Raw genomic sequence first — 23753 nt, forward strand, 5'->3', positions numbered from 1 at the left:
GACTGTTGCCGTTACAACTGACCCAGACTCCTATAGCCCTGCTGTTTAGTTTCCCCCAGTATGCATTATCTTTAGTTCCGTTTTGCCATTTTCACCTTGTGTTTGATTTTGCAATAAAACTCCTTCGCATCTCAGCAAGTGCCTGCTCTTGGGTCCTCATTTATTTGCTCCACAAGGCTCACCCCAGTTAGCCATGACAGTTATGTTAAAATAGGTCTTTTTAAAGGATATGGTATTCCATGTTTTGCAGCATTTTTGAGGTGCACTTACAGTAGTTCAAAAGTGAAACACAAGGTGAACATGTGCAAGCCATGTGTTTGTGACTGTGAATCTCCCACATTGTTGAGAAATTTTACTTTTTAATTTATGTCTGAATGACTTGATTCAAGATATTTCTCCTGCTTTTGGAAACACTGGAACTATTTTTTTCATTTGTTTTGTAATTACTGGGATATTTTTAAAATATATGCGTGTTTGTATGTGTGGTGTTTTATTCTTCTTCTTTGTTCTTTTATAGTGAAATCAACTAAAATGTCTGAAATAATGATTGTCTGATGGAGGGATGTTGACATTGGGGAATCAGTAGGCTAAATCAAGCGGATAAACTCCTAAGATCCACTGGACCTTGATTCTCACAAAAACATGGTAATTCAGTTCCACTAAAGATCCTTTCATTTGCTGGTTTTACCCGAGATCTCAGCACAGTCCCCGTATCCAGCACTATTCAGCTCCCCGCTACCACAGAATCCATCATCTGCCAGGTCAGTTTGATCCACCCACTTCCACTTGCCCTCTGTTCATGTGGGTTAGTTTCAGGTTTTAGTTTGCTCCATTTCTAGTACCACTTGTGGTTGAACTCTATCCACGCTGACCAGCAAACTGTACCTAAAGAAGGTACAAATGTATTTGTAATTTTGAAACAACTGTCAGGGTTCAAGCAGGGGTAACCCCCCCCCCCCCAAAAAAGAAAACAAAACAAAAGAAAACAAACCCTCTTGGCTACCTCTCAAATACACTGGCATATATCATAACCTCCGTGTATCAGAACAAAGTAATAGATTTATCTAACAGAGTAATATGGAATTGCATTCATGAAGATGCAGTTCAAAGATTTTGAAGACGACTGTTTTATGATAAGGCTGTATCACAAGTTTTTCATTGTTAGCCTTTACCCAGAAAAAGCAGCATAATGGCACATTTTCAAAAATAAATGTTCATAGATCTTCAGTATTTCTGTCAGAGCAACACAAGCTATTAGATTTTTAATTAACCAATTATTATTTTTGGATCGCTTACAAATACTTTACACTGTTTCACATGCCACGAAATATCATCAGAATATATAAGGGACATCCTAAATAAGAACAATATAATCTGAAACCTTTTATATACTTTGTCCCTTTATTTCCTTTGTCTATTTCAATTTCCCTTATGCACCAATAAATACATATTTCAGAACACTCAAGGTTACATTCCTTGCTAATCATGTTTTCTTACTCAGTTTTTCTTTGTAGATTCTTTGTACTTCTGGACACTTGTAATTGAGCATCAGGGTACAGCAGTTGTAAATCTCTTATAGACGTTTAGTAAACTTTAATTTACTTTGGAGTTGTGAGTAACTCTGTGTGAAATAGCACGATAATCCTGTGTGCTTAAGCACAAGACCGTTTTACTCTAATCTAATTGCTTAAACCAACCTCTTGAACCCTGATATAAATTTTTCAGTACAGTCGCAGCCTTCAATGATACCGATGCAGTGCCACAGAATTGGTAAAAACTGCAGTAAAAGTGAGCCCCATATTTTCTCAGATAGTGAAAGCCACTACAACTGTAAAAGAAAAAGAAATTAAAATAAGAAACCCAATTTTAGTTAATTTTAGAACAATTTTACTGATTTGTTGGTGGTAATGGTTCTTAGTGAAATATGCAAACACAGTAGTCTCAATCACTGAAATTGTCTGCATATTTGCAGGAAATGTGAAATATAAATGTTTTTTTCAGGAGTCTGATCCTTGTCTTGACATGTGCAGTGAGTGGTCAAGGTCAAGATGATGACGAGGCAACTGCCTCTCTTCCTCCTCTTCTTCTCCTGCTCTTCGGGAACTCACAGATGAAAAACATGGTGGCTTCACACTCCACGTGAGCCCACGTTCCAGTGCTGAGCAGCTCCACGCAGCTGGAGTTTGTGTTGGGCTGTAGCTCCTCCTCTTGGCTCCAAGATGCAAAACCCTGCAGAGGGGTGGAGTCTGCATAAACGTGACTGCTCCCGTCCTGATTTTAGAAAATAGAGAAGAGATTAAAAACAACAACAACAGTTTGTCATCATTTGTTAACTAATTTTGTTCTGTTTTTGACCAACACTGCCCACAACAGCCTAAAATATGTCCTTCTTACACTTTACACAACCGTCTTTTATTTTTCCACATTAAAAGTATCAAAAAAGCATTAGACTTACTAATTACTACCTAGTTAATATTATCAAAACCACTTACCATGCCCTTGGTTTGAGTCTGCACTCCTATATACACTCTTGTCAGTCCTGCCTGACTAACATAGTCTGCCATGAGACGGTTGATGTTGGTGCTTTTAGGCATGGCCAGGTTGCCTCCTCTGAGCTTGCAGTTCATTGAAGCCTCTCTAAACCTCTTGGGCTCCTTCACCAGCAGGTAGTACCTCTCTTCTGTTTCTCTCAAGCCTAGAACCACTGAACAGGACATGTGCAAAGGTTAAAGGTCATCTGACATAAGTTTAAAGGCATGTTTTCATTGTTCTGATTTTTTCTTCTTAACACAGAAACCAAATTAGAAGTCAAGTGGCAGGATGATGCACAGACATGAAGGGACTAGTGTGTAATGTAAGTCTTGAATGAAGAAAGGATTTGGTGTTTTGAGGCCAGACTTGATACAAGCTCTTTCACACAGAAACCTGTCTCAGTTCCTTCTATTAAATTTTAAAGGTAAGACATCGTCTAGTGTCTAGTAAAAGATTGAAAACATAGCGACTTACCGTTCTTCACAAACTTGACTGCATTCCCCAGCTTGCCTACATTGATATCGAGCTGTCCAACCACCTTCCTGTACCTCCCACAGTCACACATTGTACCTAATAGATCAAATGGGGTTAGGACAGCTCGGATGAATATTTGTCTGAATGTCAGAAGATGTCAGAAAATTAGGCAAATGTGGAACCTGCTTCTTGGTACAAGGACTAGTGATTGTAATAAGGATCATTAAATGCTTTTCTACAGCATTGCTCCCTTAGGGACAATCTCCATTAGCATCTAGTAGAACTGATTGAGAGTCACAAACAAATACTTGTTTTTTTTTCCCAGAAAGGAATTTGAAGGAATTCATTAATAATGTGTTTAAATGTTGTTTATTGAACTCCGTTTCCCAGATCAAATCCACTTATGGGTGTGCTAAAAGTTTTCGTCACGGCCGGGGTATCAGTCGTGTGGTGTTTGTAGAAAAAGGACCCAATATTCAGGAGACGGCTAGATGCAGGTAAGCGTTTATTTACAACGTGAAAAACAGGAAACGAGGCACGAGAAATTACTAAAAACCTAAACTGGGAACACTAATGAGGAGATCTGAAATAATAACCAACACAGACGAACCGACAAATACACATGCACAGTAATCAGGAAATGACAGGAAAACAGCTGAAACTAATGAGCAAGATGAGCCACAGACCTTCAAAGTAAAACAGGAAATTTACAGACTGTTTTACCAACACAGAGACACAAACAGAGCACCGGAGGAGGACACAGGTTATAACACAACACTAAACACAAGACCCCAAATCCTAGGAACTAAGAAAACAAGAACTAACCCAAAACATAAGAAAATACTAATATTAAACACAAAACACTGGGTCTAACGGCCCATACCATGACAGTTTAAGTAAATACTGCAGCATTCTTTTTCAAGGTTGTTTGACTGCATGAGTGAGACTTTATCATTTGACCCACAACAAGTTACTGATTCATTTCCAGTGATTCAGTATTTTGCACAACCACTTTCAGCAGCAATAACTTGGAGTTACTGCATGACTTGATCATCTCTCACATGGCTGTGGAGGAATTCTGGCCCACTCTTTTTCACTGTGTAGGCGGGGTATTCATTTACATACAACTCTCTTCAGGTCCTGCCACAGTATTCCAACCCAGATGAGGTCTGGTCTTTGACCATTGAACCTTGGTTCTGTTCTTTTTTTAGCCATCCTGATAGATATTTTTGGTGCTGTGCCTGAGATCACTGTCCCATTTTTGGCTAAACTTTAGCTGTCAGACAGATGGCCTCACATTTGACTCCAGAATACTTTGGCATAGGCATGAGTTCAATGACAGCAAGGTGCCGTGGTCGTGTGGCTGTAAAACAAATCCGAATCATCACCGTGCTTGATAGCTGGTATGAGTGTTTGTGCTGATATGCTCTAAACATCTCCACTTTGGGCTGGTCCATCCAAAGGACAGTGCTCGAGTTTTGTGATTTGTTTAGATGCAGCTTAGAGAGAAGAGACATTCTCCTGACAATCCTTCCGAAACAACCATACCTGTTCAGTCTTTTGTGATTATACTATCATGAACTTTAACATTTAACATGCTAACCAAGACCTGTAGAGGCTGAGATGTAGCTCAGTGTCTCTGAGAATTGCATGGTGTGACACTGGGGTGAATTTGCTCTGACTTCCACTGGGTGTCATTGTGTTACCAAACATCTGAGCGCTCCAGACCAGCAAACTGACATCAGTGTTAAAAGTGACGACCAGTTAATCAAGTGCATTTTGATTAGCAGCACCTAGCTCTTTTTACTCTAATAATTCCTCTGGGATCAGTAGGAATGTACTTAGTTTTTCACAGGACTCATGCAAAAAGCTTTTTTAGTTTTGGCTGTATGACTTAAAACGAGAGGCAGTGTCTGCATGCTGTTACCTGGTTTCCCTTTTAAACCAGCTGGTCCATCTACACCTTTATCACCCTTGTCACCTGCAGAAGAATCAAAAATCATTAATAGCACCCTTTGTTGTTAGCTGTATTTCAACCTCGTAGAAGCTTCCTGTTGACCATGTCATGTAGTTACAACGTTCTACCACCAGATGGCTGTATCACACATTGAAAACTCAACAGGGCCGCATGCCTTTGTAGCTTGCCATCACCAGTGTGTGAATGTGTGTGTGAATGGGTGGATGATTGCGTATAGTGTAAAGCGCTTTGGGGTCCTTAGGACCAAGTAAAGCGCTATACAAATACAGACCATTTACCATTTATTTACCTTTCTAGATGGTCAAAGTTTGACCAACATTAGGTCACAATTAATTATTCCAACAAGATAATTTATACCAAATAACAGTAACATCCACATATATTTTTAATTGAGAGATATCATCAAATGTTACTGTTTGTGTGTAAATCTTGTCCTGAATTTGCACTCACACTGTTGTTTCATTGTGGAAAATAACCCAAATGGCAGTTGCAAATTTTGGGGAAGTGGGTTGCAGTACAAACATCACAATGGCCTAGCTTTGAATGAGGAACAGCCAGAACAGTGAAATACTGTACCTGTAATCTGACCAGTTGTTTTGCCATACTGATGGATTTGATTTATTTGAGCTTGTTTGAGCTCCTTTGCAAAAAATACGGAAAAACACAGTGGGTAAATATGGTAAAATGTGACCTGATACGGCTTTCCATTGTCTCAGTGGAGTATACAGTAGAATTCATCCCAAACAGTCCTCCAGCTGCAGTTAGTTGCCTTTTTTGTTCCATATAAACTCAGTAACTCCACAGTTTTACAGTCTGTAGATTTATATAGTTATTCTTTTGGCCAAAAACGATGTAAGCTCTGCAGACAATCTGATAAGAATCCATATACATGGAGTTACAATTATAAAAGCGATGTCTGTTCATTTATCATGTTTTTATATTATGAATGAACACCAATTTCCCATGTGGAAACTGAACTGAATTTCTTCAGTGCTCCTGTATCACGGCCAACATTCTTGCAAACACGAACTGAATTTGAGCTTGTGATCTTGTTATGTTGGCATGTTCCTGAAAACAAGTGTTTTTATTCAGGCGTTTTATGAGTTTTGGGCTTTCAGCATCAATGAAATCCAAAGCTGTGACTTCACTCCTTTGCCTGATATAGCTTACACACAGCCACTTTCCTAATAGCGTATTAATCATAATGAATACTGAGAAACTGAATGTCTAGAAAGACAGGGGAACATGACTGCTCATAAAAACAAAAACTACAATGGAAACTGCCACTTTAGCCACTTCAGGCAGAGCAACTGCATGACATCATGTTGCAGGATCTTTTGATGCGATAACTTAAAACGTGAAAGAAACAGACAAAAATACAAGCCTTTAGTGGAAACTGTCTAGTTAGCTCAATAATGAGCAGATTTAATTTTTAAAAACTCTCCTTGTGTGTTTGTCTTGGGACTAATTAAGTCTGCCAGTTAGTGTAGTTATGTGGGTTTTAGTTGAGACCATTGTTAGGGAGCGAGCGGCAGTGAAATCTCAGGAGGGCATCCGGGAGGCCGTATTTTTTCTTAAAGACAATTTGAAAGTCATTAAGCGTCTGCAGAAATCTCACAGCTACCTATCAAAATGTTTAATGGCACTGGAGCGAGAACAAATTTATACACTCGAATGAAAAATGAAAGGTCATTAATCTTTCTCGCTTTTGGAAACTGAGGAACTAAGTATTACCCCCTGATGCACTTTATTAGTTCTTAGTTATTTATTATTTTATTGTAAATATTACACTTGAATGAGTAATGCAATAGTAAGGTTTTACAGTATGGTTTCAGGCAGATGGATGGACAGATAGGAGGCAGGACTAGAGAAGCACTGAGACTGACAGGAAACTGTGTTAAACTGCATATCAAACCTGAACTTTAGATTAAAATGACTTTGTTGTACCTCTGTCTCCAGTAGGCCCAATCTTTCCTGTGTGGCCCAATTCTCCTTTAAGGCCCGACTCCCCCGGCACTCCTGCGGGAGAAAGGAAGGATGAGATTTGGAGGTATTTGCGACAGAATAAAGAAATATTATTTGGAAAAAGTGTTGAAAATGCTGTTTCAGTCCAACATAGTCTGCATATGCCAGAAAAGTAGAGGATGTGTGCATGTTGGAACTTCACATATTGTAAATGTGGTCGAAGTCAGCATAAACTGGAAAAATCAGTTATTATTATGGTGTTAATTTACGCTTTTAATAATAATCAATTTCTTTTTGTGTTAGTATCATTATATTTTAGTTTCTTTTGTATAATCTGTGCAACTCTATTCCACGCCATTCAATCTTTTAAGGACTCTCCCTGCAAAAACTGCTGTCGGATCCACTGTCTGTTAAATGCATGTATTTCTAGTGTCATTTTTACTGTTATTTATTTAATCATGTATTAATACGTTTTATTTTTTTAATCTAAAAAACAAAGTGATTGTAATGGATTGAAGTACACTGTAATCTGATTACCACTGCCTGGCTTACTGTTTTGTTTGTCTTTAGAAGAACTCAGGAGTGTGCATGATTTTGGAGGGTGCCTTAAAAATGTATCCTAAATGGCGAACATTAAACTAAAAGGCTGTGTGTGTGTGTGTGTATGCGCATGGGAAAACTAGCAGACCGAGGCTCTCTGCCAGCCCCTGAATGAGTGTTTCCTCAGGAAACTATTCAACTGAAAATTGATGGCGTTCGAAATACTAAGTGACGCATTGGAGAAGCCTGCCACTATTAGAGGGATTTGCCACACACACACGTACAGCCAGCTATTCACTAATATTTCACATGTCCCGCTTGCGCATGTTGATTTTCGACTCGGTGATTTGTGAGAAGTGTTGGCAGAAGGCATGAGTTCTTATGGATTGTGTGAGGTCGCTGGGAAAAATTTGCTCATACAAGGGTGCGATTTTTATTTATTTTTTTCTTTTAAATTAGGAAAATTCTGCATGAAAGCGCCCGAGAAGCACACTCACAAAGTGAATGCTTCAACAACACTGAAGTGACAAGTGACGACAAGAAGTGATTATACGTGTTTGTTTTGTTGCCACACGAAGAAAGTTAATCTGGTGGTCTTTTGTTATTCCATCTGCAACAGGTGAATAATGTTTTAGCAGTGCTTACGCTTGCCAGTTAAACGGCCTATCTCAACGTTCAGATAACGGTCCTTCCTATCACTTTTAATGGCCAACCACCCCAACTGGTTTAACGTCTGGAATCTCCAGCTGCTGGAGGATAAAGGAGGCGAAGCCTTGGGGCCTAAGGCAATTTAAATAAAGCCTTCAGCTATTTCAAAACACCCTTGAACTAAGCAACTAGCTGTTGCCATAATACAACAAAAATAAAATGCGTTTGGTTTCTAAAATGATCTTAAATCAGTGTATTGACTAAATGTTGCTTGCACAGTTGCAGAAGTGGAGTCTCATTTTTGACATTTCTGTTTAGTAGAGATTAATAGAGAGATGGAACATGAAAATAAGGTTGTTCTGTTGTGCACTTCTAGCTACCTAAAAGTGCACAAGATCTAAGATCCTCATATAACACCATAGTTTTGAGCCAGAGCGATATATCAGCCAATACATAATGGAAAAATAGATGTGTCTCATCTCATGGCTTGTCTGGCACCCTGTGCAGCATACACGAACCAGAGACTCGTAACGCCTCACTAGGTTATAGACATACTGTATTTAAACTGTCTGTTGATACTGGCTCTAAAAACCTTGCACTGGACATGCTCTTCCACTTTTTTTGGTCTATAATGCAAAGATTTCAACCTCAGTTATAGTTTCGATTCAAGCTAAAAAATGTACAAGTCCAGCACAACAGTTTGTTGTTTGTTGGAGCAACAAACTGTTTTTGTTGCCCACAGGAGCATTAGCAGTCACATATTCCCATTTAACATTCCAAAATTAAGCAACTGTTTCCTGTAAAACTGCCTAAATTAAAACAGGGAATACATGCGTCATCTGTCAGGCTGCTGACATACTACAGTTACAGAATCATCACAGAAACCTGCTTTCATGCCTACAGTAAGCATACACACATAGAAACCATAATGACTGGCTTTTCTATATCGTTGAATAATATCCGCAAAGTTGAAAAGTTGAAAGAGTTTCACGTGCACGTGCTTTCTGCACTTTTGAAAATGACCCCAGCGGCCCTGGGATTCGTCTCCCACACACACTGATAAAAGAAGGGTGTTTTTAGTGTGCAGCGTGCACATGTCTGCTGAGCTCTGTGAGACGTTATAGAATAAAAGCTGGGTGTGTGCACACAAACGATCATGACACTATATTTATTGCATTTATATTTACACACGTGTGAACTGTGTCTGCTGTCTTGTACTCTCTGGCATGTGCAGGATGCTGCATTGCATGCATTTTTTTTTTTAAGCATGTGTGAGCAGGTATTTGTGTGTATGCCTATCAGCTCAGCTGGAAAAAAAAACCTTGTGAAAACCCCTGCTTTCTTCAGCAGCAATTTACAGATCTGCTTCCTCCACAAATATACAGATGTCATGTCAGTGCAGTGCAGTTTGTCTGTGGCACAGTGCAGCTCACACCACAGCAAAGGGAGGCAAGCTGCAACAGCAGGGAAATGCAAAAGCTGCACACTGGGTGGTTTTGTTACTAGCTATGTTTGTTCATATTAGACAAGCAAGGAAAATTAACTTTTTTAAAAAAGAGACTGGTCAAGCCAGACTTAATTTTTTTATTTCCTAGGTGTGATTATATAGATGTACACTTATGGCACTCATCACTTTTTCTCTTCTTTTTAACCTTCAGCTGTTCTACCCCACTGCAATACCTAAAGGAAACATGCTAATGAAGAAGCTGGGGGTTTTCTTGTATTTACATCTATTCAAAAAAAAAAAAAAAAAAAGAATTCTGAGAAGTGAGTTTGGAAAAACTATTTTACAGTATGTGATTTGAAAACCTGACAATTAGATTTTTTTAGAGGTTTTAAATACAAATGGAATTTTTTTCAAAGAGCATTGTGTCACGTTTATTAGACTTGGAAAATTGTACTAAGTATAAGAGTCACATTTTTGTATTTGTTAGCAAGCGTATGACTAAAAAGTACTGCAGTCAGCTCCATTTGCCTCTGTGTGCACACTTACCAGATGAATGGGGAGCAGCTACAATGAAAATATCAGGAAGGGAGCAGTCGCCTGCACCTGTTAACTGAGTGTCTGAGTGCCATTAAGGCAGATGTAGAGTCATTGTGATTATACTGATGCTTGCCTGTTACACCATCCTAAACCGCACTCTGATAGAAAAGCAAATTAGATTTTATTTGGGTTATACTGGTGATAAAGGGGAACCCCACTGATTTTACACATCAGTTTATTTACTGGCTCAATGAAGACTGCGCTCGTGGACAAAAAGTTGTATGAATCCTTTTTTTTTCTTTCTAAATGTCTTTCATGTTTTGTGAGTGTACACATTACCGGGGTCTACGTGTTTTTGTCCTACAGCTTAGCCATTTTTGACTAGAAGGATACTGGATACCTGGAAGTCCTGGTGGTCCATTCTTCCCCAGTTTCCCCTGATCTCCATCATCTCCAATCCCACCTTGGTCCCCTGGATTTTAGAAAAGAAAGATTGTAAACAAAAAGGCCATCAATGTGGCGATCCATTATCAGCACTAACAGCACGTCAGAAACCACTTCAGCAAAGAGCTTTGGTGAATGATTGTGTTTAAGTTTTAATGTAAGTGTGGCAGAGTGTTTCTAATCATCACAAGGAGATGGACTGAATCCTCTTTGGATGTTTATAAAGAAGAAATAACTCTGTTTTAATAAGTCTTCGGCGAGCCAGTATAATTTTTAGAGACATCGGTGCTTTAAAAGTATTAATGGCACAAAGTCCTTTTTAGAGCTGAAAGCACAAATGAGGTGTAGCAGAAATGTTTGAGGCGGGACCATGGATCAAAAGGCTCTTGGCATGAAATCTTAAGAGATTTCTGAATGTCTATTAAAACAGTAATTTCGCCTCAGTTGTTGATGCAGGCAGCAGTTTATATCTTGTTAAATGCTGGGCTTAGAAAGAAGGACTCTGCTTAGAGTCTGCTTCTATTAGGCTGGCAGAAGTACTTAGGAAAACTGATAATTCAGCTCGGTCGGCTGTGTAGACATTTTCAAGCTAAATCACTGCACGGTCAAGTGATACAGTCTGCGTAACTATTTAATTTTGTGGACTACTAAACTGAAACCATGTAGCATAAAATTAGCAAAAGGCCTGGTTTGTGTGATTAAGGTGTCAAATCAAATGAAGATCTTTCATCTGCTATTTAACATGTCGCAGTAGCAATAAGATAGGTTATTTCCCCAAAAATGTCAGAATTCGGTGTTTATTGTCGTTCAATTTCAAGAACTGGGCCTGCAGCGTCCCACTTTTTTACGTCTAAAAAAAAAAAAAAAAATTCCCGTAAATCTATATAAGAATGATGAAGTCAACATACCAGTAAATGTAATAAAACTGTGTTTGTTGAAAAAGGTTAAAATAAGTCGTAAGACATTTTTGAGGGGTCTAAAACTGGGAAAAATGCGCATCTGTCACCCACCGAAATACACAGATGTGAGTCTACACAAACTCAAGAGACTGCCTCTGTGGTGAGTAGTATCTGGATGAGTCTTGTACAAATAATCTGTTCGCGTTTGTGGCAGCTGTCTAAATACACAATATCACGATGGAACAATGGGAAACTTCTCTGGAAAGCTGTGAAAGTGTAACTGATGGTACAGACGCCTCTTCCCTTTGCCCATCACAAACATAATTTAACTTTATTTCAGAAGCTGCTTTTGTAAAACAGACTTTGTTTTGGATATACCATATCATACCACCTTTATTTATAAAGCACTTTAACATAAAACCAGAGTTCACAAAGTGCTGTACATGCTAAAAGCATAAGTAAAGAAAATTAAAATGAGATAAGATAAAATAAATAACTAAAAAACTAAAATAAATTAAATTAAATTATAAAACTTCAACAATTTAATAAATGGCCTTCGTCACAATGAGAGAATCTTTTAAATTTTTTTGCCTTTTAGCTTAACAATCTCAGTTTCTGCATGCCAGCTCCTTGAGAGACGGGCCTCTGGCTTCCATTTACAATAAAGGCCGTTTTTTTTTTCTCGTTTTTTTCCAGCACAGTGCGCAAAAAAGAGAGAAAAAAAGCATAGCTTCACTTTGTGTTTTATTAGGGTCTGTCTGTCTCAATCAGCAGGGGAGCAAGCCACTGGATGTCATAAAATGGAAAACACACACAGGGAGGCATTCCCTCCAAAAGACCGCGGGGTAGCAGACAGTGAGCTAGTAAACTTTAGAACATTTAATGCTTGGTGGCTTTATCATCAGCTCTTTAAACTATAAAACATTTAGGGGGTATTTCCTCAGAACGTTGCACTCTCACACTCTAACACTCTCCTGTAACGTTGGGACACAACAACGTTTCCAACATCACGAACAAACATGAGTACAAAGTACATGAGTACTGTTGATTTTAGGTTGAAAACATTTTAGACTTCATTATGCAAAGATAAACATTTACAAATCAAGCTGACATCCAGTCAAAATGCAAACACACACATTTACAACAGCGCCACAGTGCGTTACCTTTAGCTCCTGGTATCAAGGAGCTGGTGCAAACCTCTATAGAAACAGAAACGTAGCTGAAGATGGCTACAAACACGCAGAGCACCAAGAGCCGCGGCATCTCCCAACCATCACAGACCGCTGCAGAAAATCCAAACCTTTTGGCTTTTTGGAGCAGATGGTCGAGGAGCAGGGATCAGCGTAGCATTAGTGACAGAAGAAAGCAGTGCTGCTGTTTGTAGGACACACAGACACACTTGTTTATACAGTCTTATCAGTTAATTGTCAAAATGTCAAACAACACTCACCAGAGTACTGCATTCCTGTGCATGTGGTTTAACTTTTTAATTGCATGTGAAAAATCTTACCATTATTTGGACAGATACATGGGTACCCTGTAAAGAATAAAGTACAATGTCTTGATACATGCTCAATTATCCAGGTAAGGAAAACACAAGGAAGTCCGTTTCTCGATCATTAATATGCAAATTGTCATGACCGTTGATCAGCTGAGACTGGAAAAAGTCACGCAGATAAGTGACGTGATTAAATGTTTCTCCTACTGAAAACCCTATGCCTAGATAAACAGAATTAACTTTTAGGAATAAAATGAAACGAACACTTCAGTCCTCTGATTGAGGTTTAACACTCCCTTAGAGGTTGGCACATGCTAACAGTTGATATTTTCATTCTTGGAGAGAGAATGTGGAATCATGGGAACGTCTGAGAGCCACCTGTGCTTTGCTTTGGTATTACTTTCACTGATACAAGAAAAATCTCTGCTCATGCTCGGCTAGCACTGGGGAGTAACAACTGCTTCTAATTTACTGAAGGGAAATTAGATGAACCAGAGCTCACAATAACACTGCGAAGGTCCTGAATGAAAAAAAGTGCTAATAACATTCTTGGAAGTGTAAAAGTAAATACTTTCAGTCAGAACAAATAGTTCCAGTGAAAGTGATTTTTTCCTGATATATCGATTAAAGATGAATGCAAATCTTTCGGCCCTAACGGCGACTGCACAGTGTGAAATAATAAACACGAGACTAGACTGCCTTCTTATCATGAACAAGGGAGTAGACTCGCTTTTTTCTCTTGTCCCGAGTCTTCAGACCAGAAAACACTTGGTTTACATAGAAAATACTGCATGCATGCAGGTTCTTGCCCGCTTGTATCCTGCACAATTTTGCTGCTATGTGATGACAACACACAGTACAGTATCAAAGAAGGCAAATAATCAGAGGATGAGTCTTAATAGGAGACGCAGAGGCAGGAGACAGAGCAAGGAACAAAGAGGGATTGCAAATTAGGAGGGGAGCGTAGTCCAAGCCACATGTCTTGGCACAAAAGGAGATCTCCTTATTCAAGAATTATGCTTCCTGGAATGTCTTTAGTCCTTCATCAAACAACCCAACAAAAAACAACTCATCAGTGGCATCAGTGTGCTCAGGTCCTTTAAGCAGAATAAAAACAAAAAAGAGCAAAAGAGAAAACTTCATCTTAATCAGACTGTTGTTCCCTGAGGGACTGATTGGCTAGATGTCACTTTGAAAAGCATTCAAAGTGAAAAAGCTTTGTGTTTTATTGTTGGAAGCCCTTTTTAAAAAAATAATGTTATTTGTATTTAGAGACAAAAGTCTTTCAAATGTATCCAGTATTGGCTTTACGATAAAAATACAAATTATTTCAACTGCTGGAAAAGCTGTAGTCTTCAAAGAAAATAACATGGACCTGATGCACTCTTGGAGCAGTCACAGTCATTAATCACTTTTTTGCTGTTGATTGTGATGTTTGTTTCTCTTGGGTTATCTTTGAAAGGAAGTTTAAACCACACACACACACACACGCTTGAAAATATTTAAGACCTCACATGCTTGATATCAGTTTCTCTTAGCTTCTGCCACGGTTTGCTTTAAGCTTCCAACCCTGTATCGTTTCTGCGAAGGAATTTAATGATGTTAAGAGAGGGGCGCTTTGGTAAATGAGCTATTTTATGGCTCTGGATTTTGGTGTCGCTGACCATAACTTGCTAGCATGTTGGATTGCTCAGTGAAAGTTCAAAAGAGACAACCAAGGCCAGGATTGTGAAAGAAAATCATGTGTGGTCACGCCCCTTGATAGAATAGCCACATTTCCAGGGTGTATCCCAGCTGTTGCCCAGTGACAGCTGGGATAGGCTTTAGCCCCCTGTGACCCCGAACAGCAGCAGTTAGCATGTAAAACAATGGATAAATAGATTCAGTGGTGTCCATTTAGTCTCTGACCCTCAATAAGATAGAAAAGTATAGAAAGGTTACTTTTATGTCTCTACCTGATGAGCCAAAGATCAATTTCCAATTTTCCCTTCTATGTAGGTTTAAGTTCTCATCAGCTCCTAATGGAAATAATTAGCTATTTAAAGGCTAAATGTTCCATTATGTTCACAACATGGTTGCTAACTTTGTCCATCAGCTGCTCGGTGCTTGGCAGATGTGAGGTGCATGTATAATGAATGGATGGGGAGACATTGAAGGCTTTTTACTTAAAACAGCTGCTTGCCTTTCAAAAACAACACTTATGAGACAATGCATCAGTAAAGAGGCAGTACTTCTTCTTGTGTGTGCGCGTGTTTATGTCTTCACTTATTAATTACCCTTTCAGTCTGCGTGGACTTGTCTGTTGGACTGTTTCAGACAACTTATGGGATGTAAAATACAGACTCATATACATCAGAACAGCCCTGCTACCCCGAAGGCTAATTATTTACACGTGGTTTAGATTACGTTCTCTAATTAAGAATGTGATTCACACTCCTGGATTGAGGGTTGACTCCAAAATGGTAACCACACCACAAAACAGCCTTCTTCTCTCTGCTGCTTACAGCCCTGTTTACAACACTGGCACCACCATTAGCATTTTAAAGCAGCAGCAGTAGCATACACTGCCCACACGTGTGTCACTGACAAATCGGTCAACAGCATCTCCAAGTATATAAAACATTTACGTAACCTCTGAACCACATTAATTTACTGCAGAGCATGAGTGCCATTACTGGCTGCATGTATTTCCTGGTATTTACTGCAGATTGGGGCATAGAAAAAGCCCTTTTCCCAGGAAAGCAGCACACAACAGACAGTGACAAGCGAAGGCAGTGCATCTACTTGTTTTTATGATGTCACATTTCAGAGGAAGTGACTCAGTTCATTTTCACTGTTATTGAGTCTTCACATGGAATGAATTAAAGTCATGTTTCAATTTGTCTCAGCATTTTCCAAGTAGTCAACTATGAGCGTTAACCCTTTAAGACCTACCATAGAACCAAGTCCGCCAGAGCTTATATTATATTTTTACATGCTGTGGAGCCATTTTTGGGAGCATTTCAAGTTGCTATACATCAATACAACCATTATAGCCCAGATTTTAATAATATGTATTCATTAAGTGCATAGTAATTACATAAATTGCAAAAAAGTGCAATAAACTACAAAAAAATTTAAAATCGTTTTTGTTTTTTTAACATATATTTGTAGTTAGAGAAATTTAAGAGGCTTATCCCTCAAAACTGTAAATACAAAAAAGTTGCACAAAATAGTTTCCCACCACAGGAAATTTATTTTGAGTGTCTTCATAGTTTTATTTTTGAAATACACCAATTTTTATACACTGCAGGAAAAACGAAAATAAATATTATACTGCAAATTTGCAAAAAAGCAGCATATGCATCAAAATAAACTATTTCCAGCAGTGCAATATGAGTCCTAAGCATCCCAGAAACGACACAGAAAGTCATAAAGTCAAAGATAACTTTTAAAAAGAGCAGTATAGGCCCTGAGGCCCTGATCGCAAAAAAGACTACATTTCCGCGAAAATGACGTCACTTCCGGTTTCGGCCAGGTAATGGCGGAAATGCAAAAGTTCGCGCTGACGTCTATTCCAACGTAGGAAGTGTTATGAACAGCTGATCGGACCGGCAAAGCGTGTTTCTGGAATATTATGTTTCTGTTCCTGCAAGCGCTTTTTATGCAGTTTTTGCAAAGCTTTATGTGGAAGGAAACCGTGACCTAGGACAAGCTGATGGCACAATATGTAAGTACAACTCCTCCGGTTTCATATGCAAAAAAAATTTTTGCGCTAGCTTACATGGTTGCAGTGCTACCGGGATTTAAAAATAGTTACGCATAACAGAGCATGCCCGCTCCGATCGGTTCTAAAGGGTTAATCAGTAGTGCTGTCAAAACCTTCAATTTGTTAGTCGAAATTTAAAAACACTCACCTGTATATTGACAAGATATAACATACAAACTACTGGGACTATATCGATAATTAATTATGTGGGTGTAATGGCGGTTACCTGTGCCATCTAGACACTTTAGTCTGCACATGGCCAGCAACACACTAGTACCTCAATTTCTATTCTTCTCTTACATCAGACTGGAAAAACAGATTTCGATGTCACTGAGTCAAATAAGCATTTGATCCCTTATAACCCAGCCGGCGTTTTGGCTGTCACAGATTGGCTGTATGCCTATCAGGCACAAAGATTGCAATCAATCAATTCATCATTCTTCGTATAATACACAACTGTACACAGAATCAGTTATTTCCATTCCAGCCTCTCAACCATCATGGGCAAGAAAAAAAACAGGGATATCGGGGAGAAAGGTGAGAAGAACCTTGGTGAGAAGATAAAACCTGTTGGTGTGATTATTCAGAATTGCTGAGTATGAACCAATGAACATCATCTCTACAGTCAAGCATGGAGGTGTTTGTTTTGCTTAAGTTAGAGGATGACTTCACCACACCGAGGAGCCAGTTAACATGGCCATTCACTGTGTTATCATGGATGACAACCTCCTTCATTTTAGTCAGAACTCTGAAGATGAGTCATGGATGACAATGTCACAAAACACACTGCCAGGTCAAGAAAGGAGTGGCTAAAGAAGAAACACATCAAGTCCATGGAGTGGCCTGGCCAGTCTCCAGACCTGAGTCCTATAGGAAATCTGTGGAGGGAGTGTTACACACTGGCCTGGGGGGGCTGGAGTGCAACACAAGAAAAATAATAAAAAGAAGTAAATCACACAGCCACAGTTTTACAATGACTAGTCGTTTTATTAACTTGACAGGTAGCGAGCGTCAGGGTGGGCATGGCCAAAACAACAAACAAAACACACTGGAAATGAATCAGAACTTACCTATAGTGAATCAACCCCAAAAGAAAATACAAACCTCAAAACCCGTTTCCCTACCCGAAACAGGAGAAAAAGGTTGTAAAAGAAACGGCTTCCCACCCCTACAGCTACCATGTCCAGATTGGTAGGAGACACTGCCGGCCCAGTCAGGTCCCAATTTGTAGCTGGCCTCATTCCCTCTTCCACCAATGGTCAGCCTCCACCTGGAAACTTACATAACAAACATCACAGAGTACAAACAATGCCCCCGCATGGTGTGGCGAGTAACAGCACCACACGGCAACAATGACCTGGGTCATAACAGGAGCTAAAGCTTTGAGTTGCCAAGCAGCAGCCAAGAAACCTAAAGGATTTGGAGAGTTTCTGAAAAGAGTTGTCAGCTCAGTAAAGCACACTGGATATAAAGTTATTTGTGCACTTGTTCCCCAGTGAGCTCAAGAGCTACCTGCCATTTCCTACTCTTTCCATGGCAGAAGCAAATATCTTAAAACTGTTAGAAAGTACTAGAAACTGGGCAAAATATTTCTTTGAACTGACCTGAAACCTATAGATTTATTCTAATGCATCTAACAGGATAAAGGTGAGCTCACAGTTGACCTGTAGGTGGAGTACTTCTCGATACAATTCTTGTCTTCTCCAAATTCTAACAAATCTAAAGTTTTACTCTAACATATTGATACAACTTGTGACCAAAATTATCTCTTAAACTATTTATGTAGAAAAAAAAGCATGATTATGGGATTTGTTGAAAACTGGAAAATCATCTTTTTAGAATGCTTAGAGCACTTTACACTGCAATCCAAATTTATGCAGTACTTCATCTATCTTGCAGGATCGTCACTTAACTGAACACACATATCTTAGGACTGTGGCAAGAAACTGAATCACCCAGAGAAAACCTACGAAGGCACAAAGTTGAACCCACAGCCATCTTTCGGCTGTGGCACAGTGCTAATCACTGCACCACCATGCCACCCAAAAACCAAGACACACACTTCTTCTTTCCACGAAAAGAGGATACTCCCTCAACAAAATGAGTTCAACATTTGTTTGACATGAAAACAGTGTGATAGAAAGTAATGGCGTTGTGGTTTGGGTGATGGATGAGTATTTACATCTGTCTTCAGACTTCGGTTCAATATCCAGCTCTTCCAGGAAGTATTATACTGAGAAGGGTTTTCACTTTAAGGCTACAGTTTGTGTTATTTGACCATGACCAGTGGCTTACTCCACACTTAAATAAACTGTTTGGTTGCTAAACCTCAACTTAAATTATATCGCCTTAACCTAATCCTAGCTTTAACCTAAGTGGTTTTAACCAGTTACCATGACTACACCATTTCCATAGCTACAGTGTGCAACAGGACCAAATGAAACAAAGTATTCAGTGTAATAGTTGCACATCAAGTATCAAAGGTCACAATCTGGGTTTTAGTTTGTGCTAATGCCTTTATAACCACATGACAGTGTCCTGAACAGACTCGCTTCAGTATATCAAATGTCAGCTTTGCCTTTAGTAGTAAAATGTTAACCAACTATTCAAACGAAGGGGAGGAAAAAATACTCCATGTTTGCTTATTATAAATTACAAAAACAAACCACTTACACCACATTATGTTAACCATTCAAAGTCTTTTGTGCCGATGTACTCGGTGCCCACTTTCACAGGTAGACCTGTTTAACAGCTCGTTAATGCATTACGGCCAATATAGAATCAGCATCCAAACGAATATACATGTCTCGGGACTGCAGGAGAAAAATACCAATCACCCATTCAGATGGCAGCCACTCAGTGCATTTAGCCATGTAGACATGGTCAAGGTAACCTGCTGAAGTTCAAATTGAGGGTTTACAGTGAATTATCTAAAAAAAATGTGAATATTGAGTGATAATACCTTGAGTTTATGGGAGAATGGGCAAACAGAAGTAGAAGTCACACCAAGCACCACTCCTGCCAGCTCAAAAAACAGGAAACTGAAGGCAACACAAACACTGAGGCACATGCTCACCAAACGTGACAACAGCTGATTGGTAAAACATTCCCTGGTCTGATAAGTCTTGAATTTTTCTTCAACATACAGATATTAGGGGCAGAATCTGGCACAAATAATGTGGAAACACGGATTTAGCCTAGCTTGTATCAGTGGTTCAGGCTGGTGTTGACTGTGTAATGATATCAGGGGATATTTTCACTCGGACCCTCTTAATCCCAACTAAGCACCATTTAAATGCTACAGCCTACCTGACTATTGTTGCTGACCACGTTCATCCCTTTGTGATGACAGTGTACCCATCTCCTGATGGCAGTAGGGTAACGCACCATGCCGCAAATCAGCTCCAACAGGTTTTTTGAAAACGGCAATGAGATCACTGGCCTCAACTGGCCTCCACAGTCACCAGATCTCAATCCAATAGATCACCTTTGGGATGTGGTGGCACCCTCATGGATGTGCAGCTGACAAATCTGCAGCAACTGTGTGACTTCTCCAGCACCTTATTGAAGTTCGTACCATGAAGAATTGAGGCCAATCCAGTACTAGCATAGGGAACCTAATAAAGTGTCCAGGGCATGTAAATAGCTTTGACTTTTCTTATTAAATTAACTGTTTCTCCAACTTGTTAACTTATTCAAAATAAATTCTGTCACAGCCACATAACAAGGTTTGTTTGCTCTAGGAATCCATGTTAGTGTCTGCATTTCTCTTCAATATTTTACATCATGGCACTTGGTCAAACCAAGTTCCTGGACACAGTTTTACCCTCTGGACAAAACATTTATACTTAAGGAAAATTCCAAAAAGCAGCTGCAGCAGTAGCAAAACTACACTTGCTAATTATTTTAACATTGCAACAGCCTTACATATATTCCATAGGTGCACATGTAGCTTCTGGTATGTTATCCATACTGTCTGGCTAGATGAACTTACACTGGAGGCTAAAATGTAAACACAGTTAATTTCAAATATGTGTGTATCCATGTTTTGTTTTGTGTTGTCTTCTTTGGAAACCGTATCTGTGGACGTACACGTGTGAGTATGTTGTTAAAATCACCGTGCCACAGCGTCCTGATGCGAGGCTTAATTTGTTATCATTTGCATTCCTTCCCGGAGAAAGTCCCTGGGGAAAATTTGATCAGCTTCCCTGAACCCTATAAATGGACACAAAGCACGGTAATTTTCTTTTCAGACGTTTTAGACTAAAATCAACTTCCATGTTTAGGCCGGAGTAAGCAGGCACTGCACTCACGCAGGATCTTTTTTTTATCTGTAAAGAAGAGGTTATTATGAGGCAGATTAATAATGCTCAGACTCACACAGGCCCGGGAAAATACACAGGCTGTCAGTCAGACATTCACAGGACATCACTGTGTTGAAGTGAAGCAGCACTATAAAAACAACAGTATTTATAGTAAGCTCACCCATCACCATTTTTAGCTTCGCCCTTTAGACTTCACACTAAAAATCCCCAGCTGTATTTTTACTTAAATACTTATTTTTTTTAACTAATCGCTCTACAACTGATTTAAACAACTTTTGCGCATATTATAATAATTACTGTTTTGCTTTTGTTGAGAAAGATTACTTACTGTTCTAAAGCTAATAATAGCTGTATAACACCAAATTCTCCATAATTGTTTCTGGGAAGGTTCATTTCAACAGCATAGTGATTGGCGACATAAGGACCTCTTCCAGTAACAAATCAAATATATAAGATCATTTCCCCTCCTTGACATCAAACAGTGTAGCAATGCTGTCTAATACTATCAACACACACACAGACACAACTTCATTTATCCTTATAAGACACTTAGAAAGCTTTCAATCAAATTCTGATCTCACTGAGATTACAAACCCCTTTGGGGGATTTAAAACAATACTTGGAGCGAAGATTGATTTTGCAAACCACTTTATCTCACTCTCGATGAAACGCTGGATTAGATAGGGAGCTGTAAGCCGCAAATTGTCGTGTTCAAGTAGCTGGCAATATTAAATATTATGAGTCAGATGGGTGTTGAGAAAACCACCTCTAGAGTACTCACCATTTCTCACGACTCCACCTCACCGCTTTGGATGTCACAGTGTTTTTATAGTATACCTCATCCAGACCTGTGGTTGCACTTTAATATTAAAAATCCTTTCTGTTCTCCATGATTGACTTAAGTCTGAATTCCTCCCCTGTGTCTGAACTACACCTACAAGTTTGGAAATAGCCTCTGCTTAGGAACAGCGGGGGAATCAACAGTAGCCAAACTTCTCTTCTTCTTCTTCTCCATCTTCAGCCAAACACTCTTTGTTTCAAAATGTCAGGTGACAATTTAGACAGACTCACATGTCAAGTAGAATTTATAGATCTGCAATTAACTGTAACTCTTATCATTATTTGAATTTATATTGTTTGGGTGAAATCTATTTTCCATGTAAGCATGTGCATGAATGTGGACATGGTCTCACTTTTAGGATGTTGCTAACCACTAATGTTTACTTAACGTTGTGTGCGCTGCTATACACACCAGACGACGCAGACTGCCAGAGACACAGACGGATTTTGCTGCTAATCACCTCGTCCGCTGTTGGATAAGGTGATTAAAAGAGCAAACTGTATCTGTCTTCTCAAGCAGCTTGTCTTGTGTGAACATGTGCTGATCATGTGTGGCAACACATATACTGTAGCCTAATATAAAAATAAATAATATATACGCACTCTGTGGCCAGTTTATTAGGCACCACTCGCTGGTATTGAGTTGCACCTGCCTGTGCACCTCTTCACGGCACAGATTCAACACGCTGCTGGAAACATTCTTCAGATATTTTGGTCCATGCTGACATGATAGTATCACAGTTGCTGCAGATTTGTTGTTTTGACATTCATTTCATCTCCCATTCCACCAAATCTCAACTGTGCTCTACCAGTTTGAGATGATTTGGGCTTTTAGATAAGCTTTTAGATCCTTACTAAAAGAATGCAGAAGAAGATCGGTACACTGTGGTGGTAAGGGAATGGAAATGGTCAGCAACAGTTCTTAGGAAGGCTGTGGTGTTTAAATAATGTTTAGTTGCAACTAACGGGCCCAAAGTATTCCAAGAAAATATCCCTCACAACATTACACCACCACCAGCAGTCTGATGACATAAGGCAGGATGGATCTATGCTTCCATGTTGTTTATTCTGAACATATCATCCAAATGTTGCAGCAGGAATTCTAATCAGAACAGCCAATTTTTCCAATCTTGTCTTGTCTTATTTTGATTAGCTTATACAAACTGCAGCCTCAGTTTCCTGTTCTTAGCTGACAAGAATGAAACCTGGTGTGGTCTTCTGCTGCTTTAACCTATCTGCTTCAATGTACGACATGCTGTGTGTACAGAGACGCTCTTCCACATACTTTGGTAGTAGTGAGAGGCTGTGTGACTTACTGTTGCCTTCCTTTTAGCTTTTAGCAGTCAGTCCATTCTTCTCTGGCCTCTGGCAAAAACAAGACATTTTACCCAGAGAACTGCTATAAATATAAGTCTATAGTGTAAGGTCCACACTGGTTTCCAGTAAAGTCGTTTTATTGTTTAGCACACTGTTATGGTTCTTTTGGTTATTGAATTTAGCCAATTAGTCATTTTGGTCATTTTAACAGTCTGTTAAAATCAGCCTACGTACAGTTTGATGGGATAAACAGAAAATGACGGAAAACCTTAAACAGGACTTTCATGTCACTGTGGACAAATTAGTGTTTGGAGAATTCCCCTCGCTGCACCGAACACATCGTGAAAGTGGTTTGGTTGCAGTTTAAAAGCTTCCCAGTCTTCTGCATCAGTTCTCTGGCAGCTTGGCCTCTTTGTCTCACGCTGGCTCTTTGGAGGAGTCACTCTGAATGACTGATTTCAACATCACAGTCTGACACACACACACACACACACACACACACACACACACACACACACACACACACACACACAAGCAGACGTAAAAAACACACACAAAACA

At 39.3% G+C, this 23753-nt stretch overlaps 1 protein-coding gene across 1 annotated transcript; it reads right to left on the reverse strand.

Moving 5' to 3' along the window:
• Positions 1–1639: 1639 nt before the first annotated feature.
• colec10 (collectin sub-family member 10 (C-type lectin)) lies at positions 1640–12795 on the reverse strand. Its single transcript, XM_085365234.1, has 7 exons — positions 12628–12795; positions 10522–10593; positions 6932–7003; positions 4934–4987; positions 3007–3102; positions 2493–2704; positions 1640–2271 (listed from the first exon to the last, which is right to left on the reverse strand). The coding sequence occupies exons 1-7, from the start codon at positions 12725–12727 to the stop codon at positions 2044–2046; spliced, it is 834 nt and encodes a 277-aa protein (XP_085221360.1). The 5' UTR covers positions 12728–12795; the 3' UTR covers positions 1640–2043.
• Positions 12796–23753: the final 10958 nt, after the last annotated feature.

This window comes from Diplotaxodon limnothrissa, linkage group LG11, assembly GCF_057381915.1.
Source record: "Diplotaxodon limnothrissa isolate DT_005_m linkage group LG11, D_limnothrissa_male_GT1.1, whole genome shotgun sequence".
Classification (NCBI taxonomy): Eukaryota; Metazoa; Chordata; class Actinopteri; order Cichliformes; family Cichlidae; genus Diplotaxodon; species Diplotaxodon limnothrissa.

Coding starts and splice junctions, on each gene's coding strand:
- colec10 (XM_085365234.1), bottom strand. CDS start 12,727: ATGCCGCGGCTCTTGGTGCTCTGCGTGTTTGTAGCCATCTTCAGCTAC. Junction 7,004..10,521: donor TGGACCACCAGGACTTCCAG/GTATCCAGTATC, acceptor TTTCTCCCGCAG/GAGTGCCGGGGGAGTCGGGC. Junction 4,988..6,931: donor TGGGCCTACTGGAGACAGAG/GTACAACAAAGT, acceptor ATTCTTCTGCAG/GTGACAAGGGTGATAAAGGT.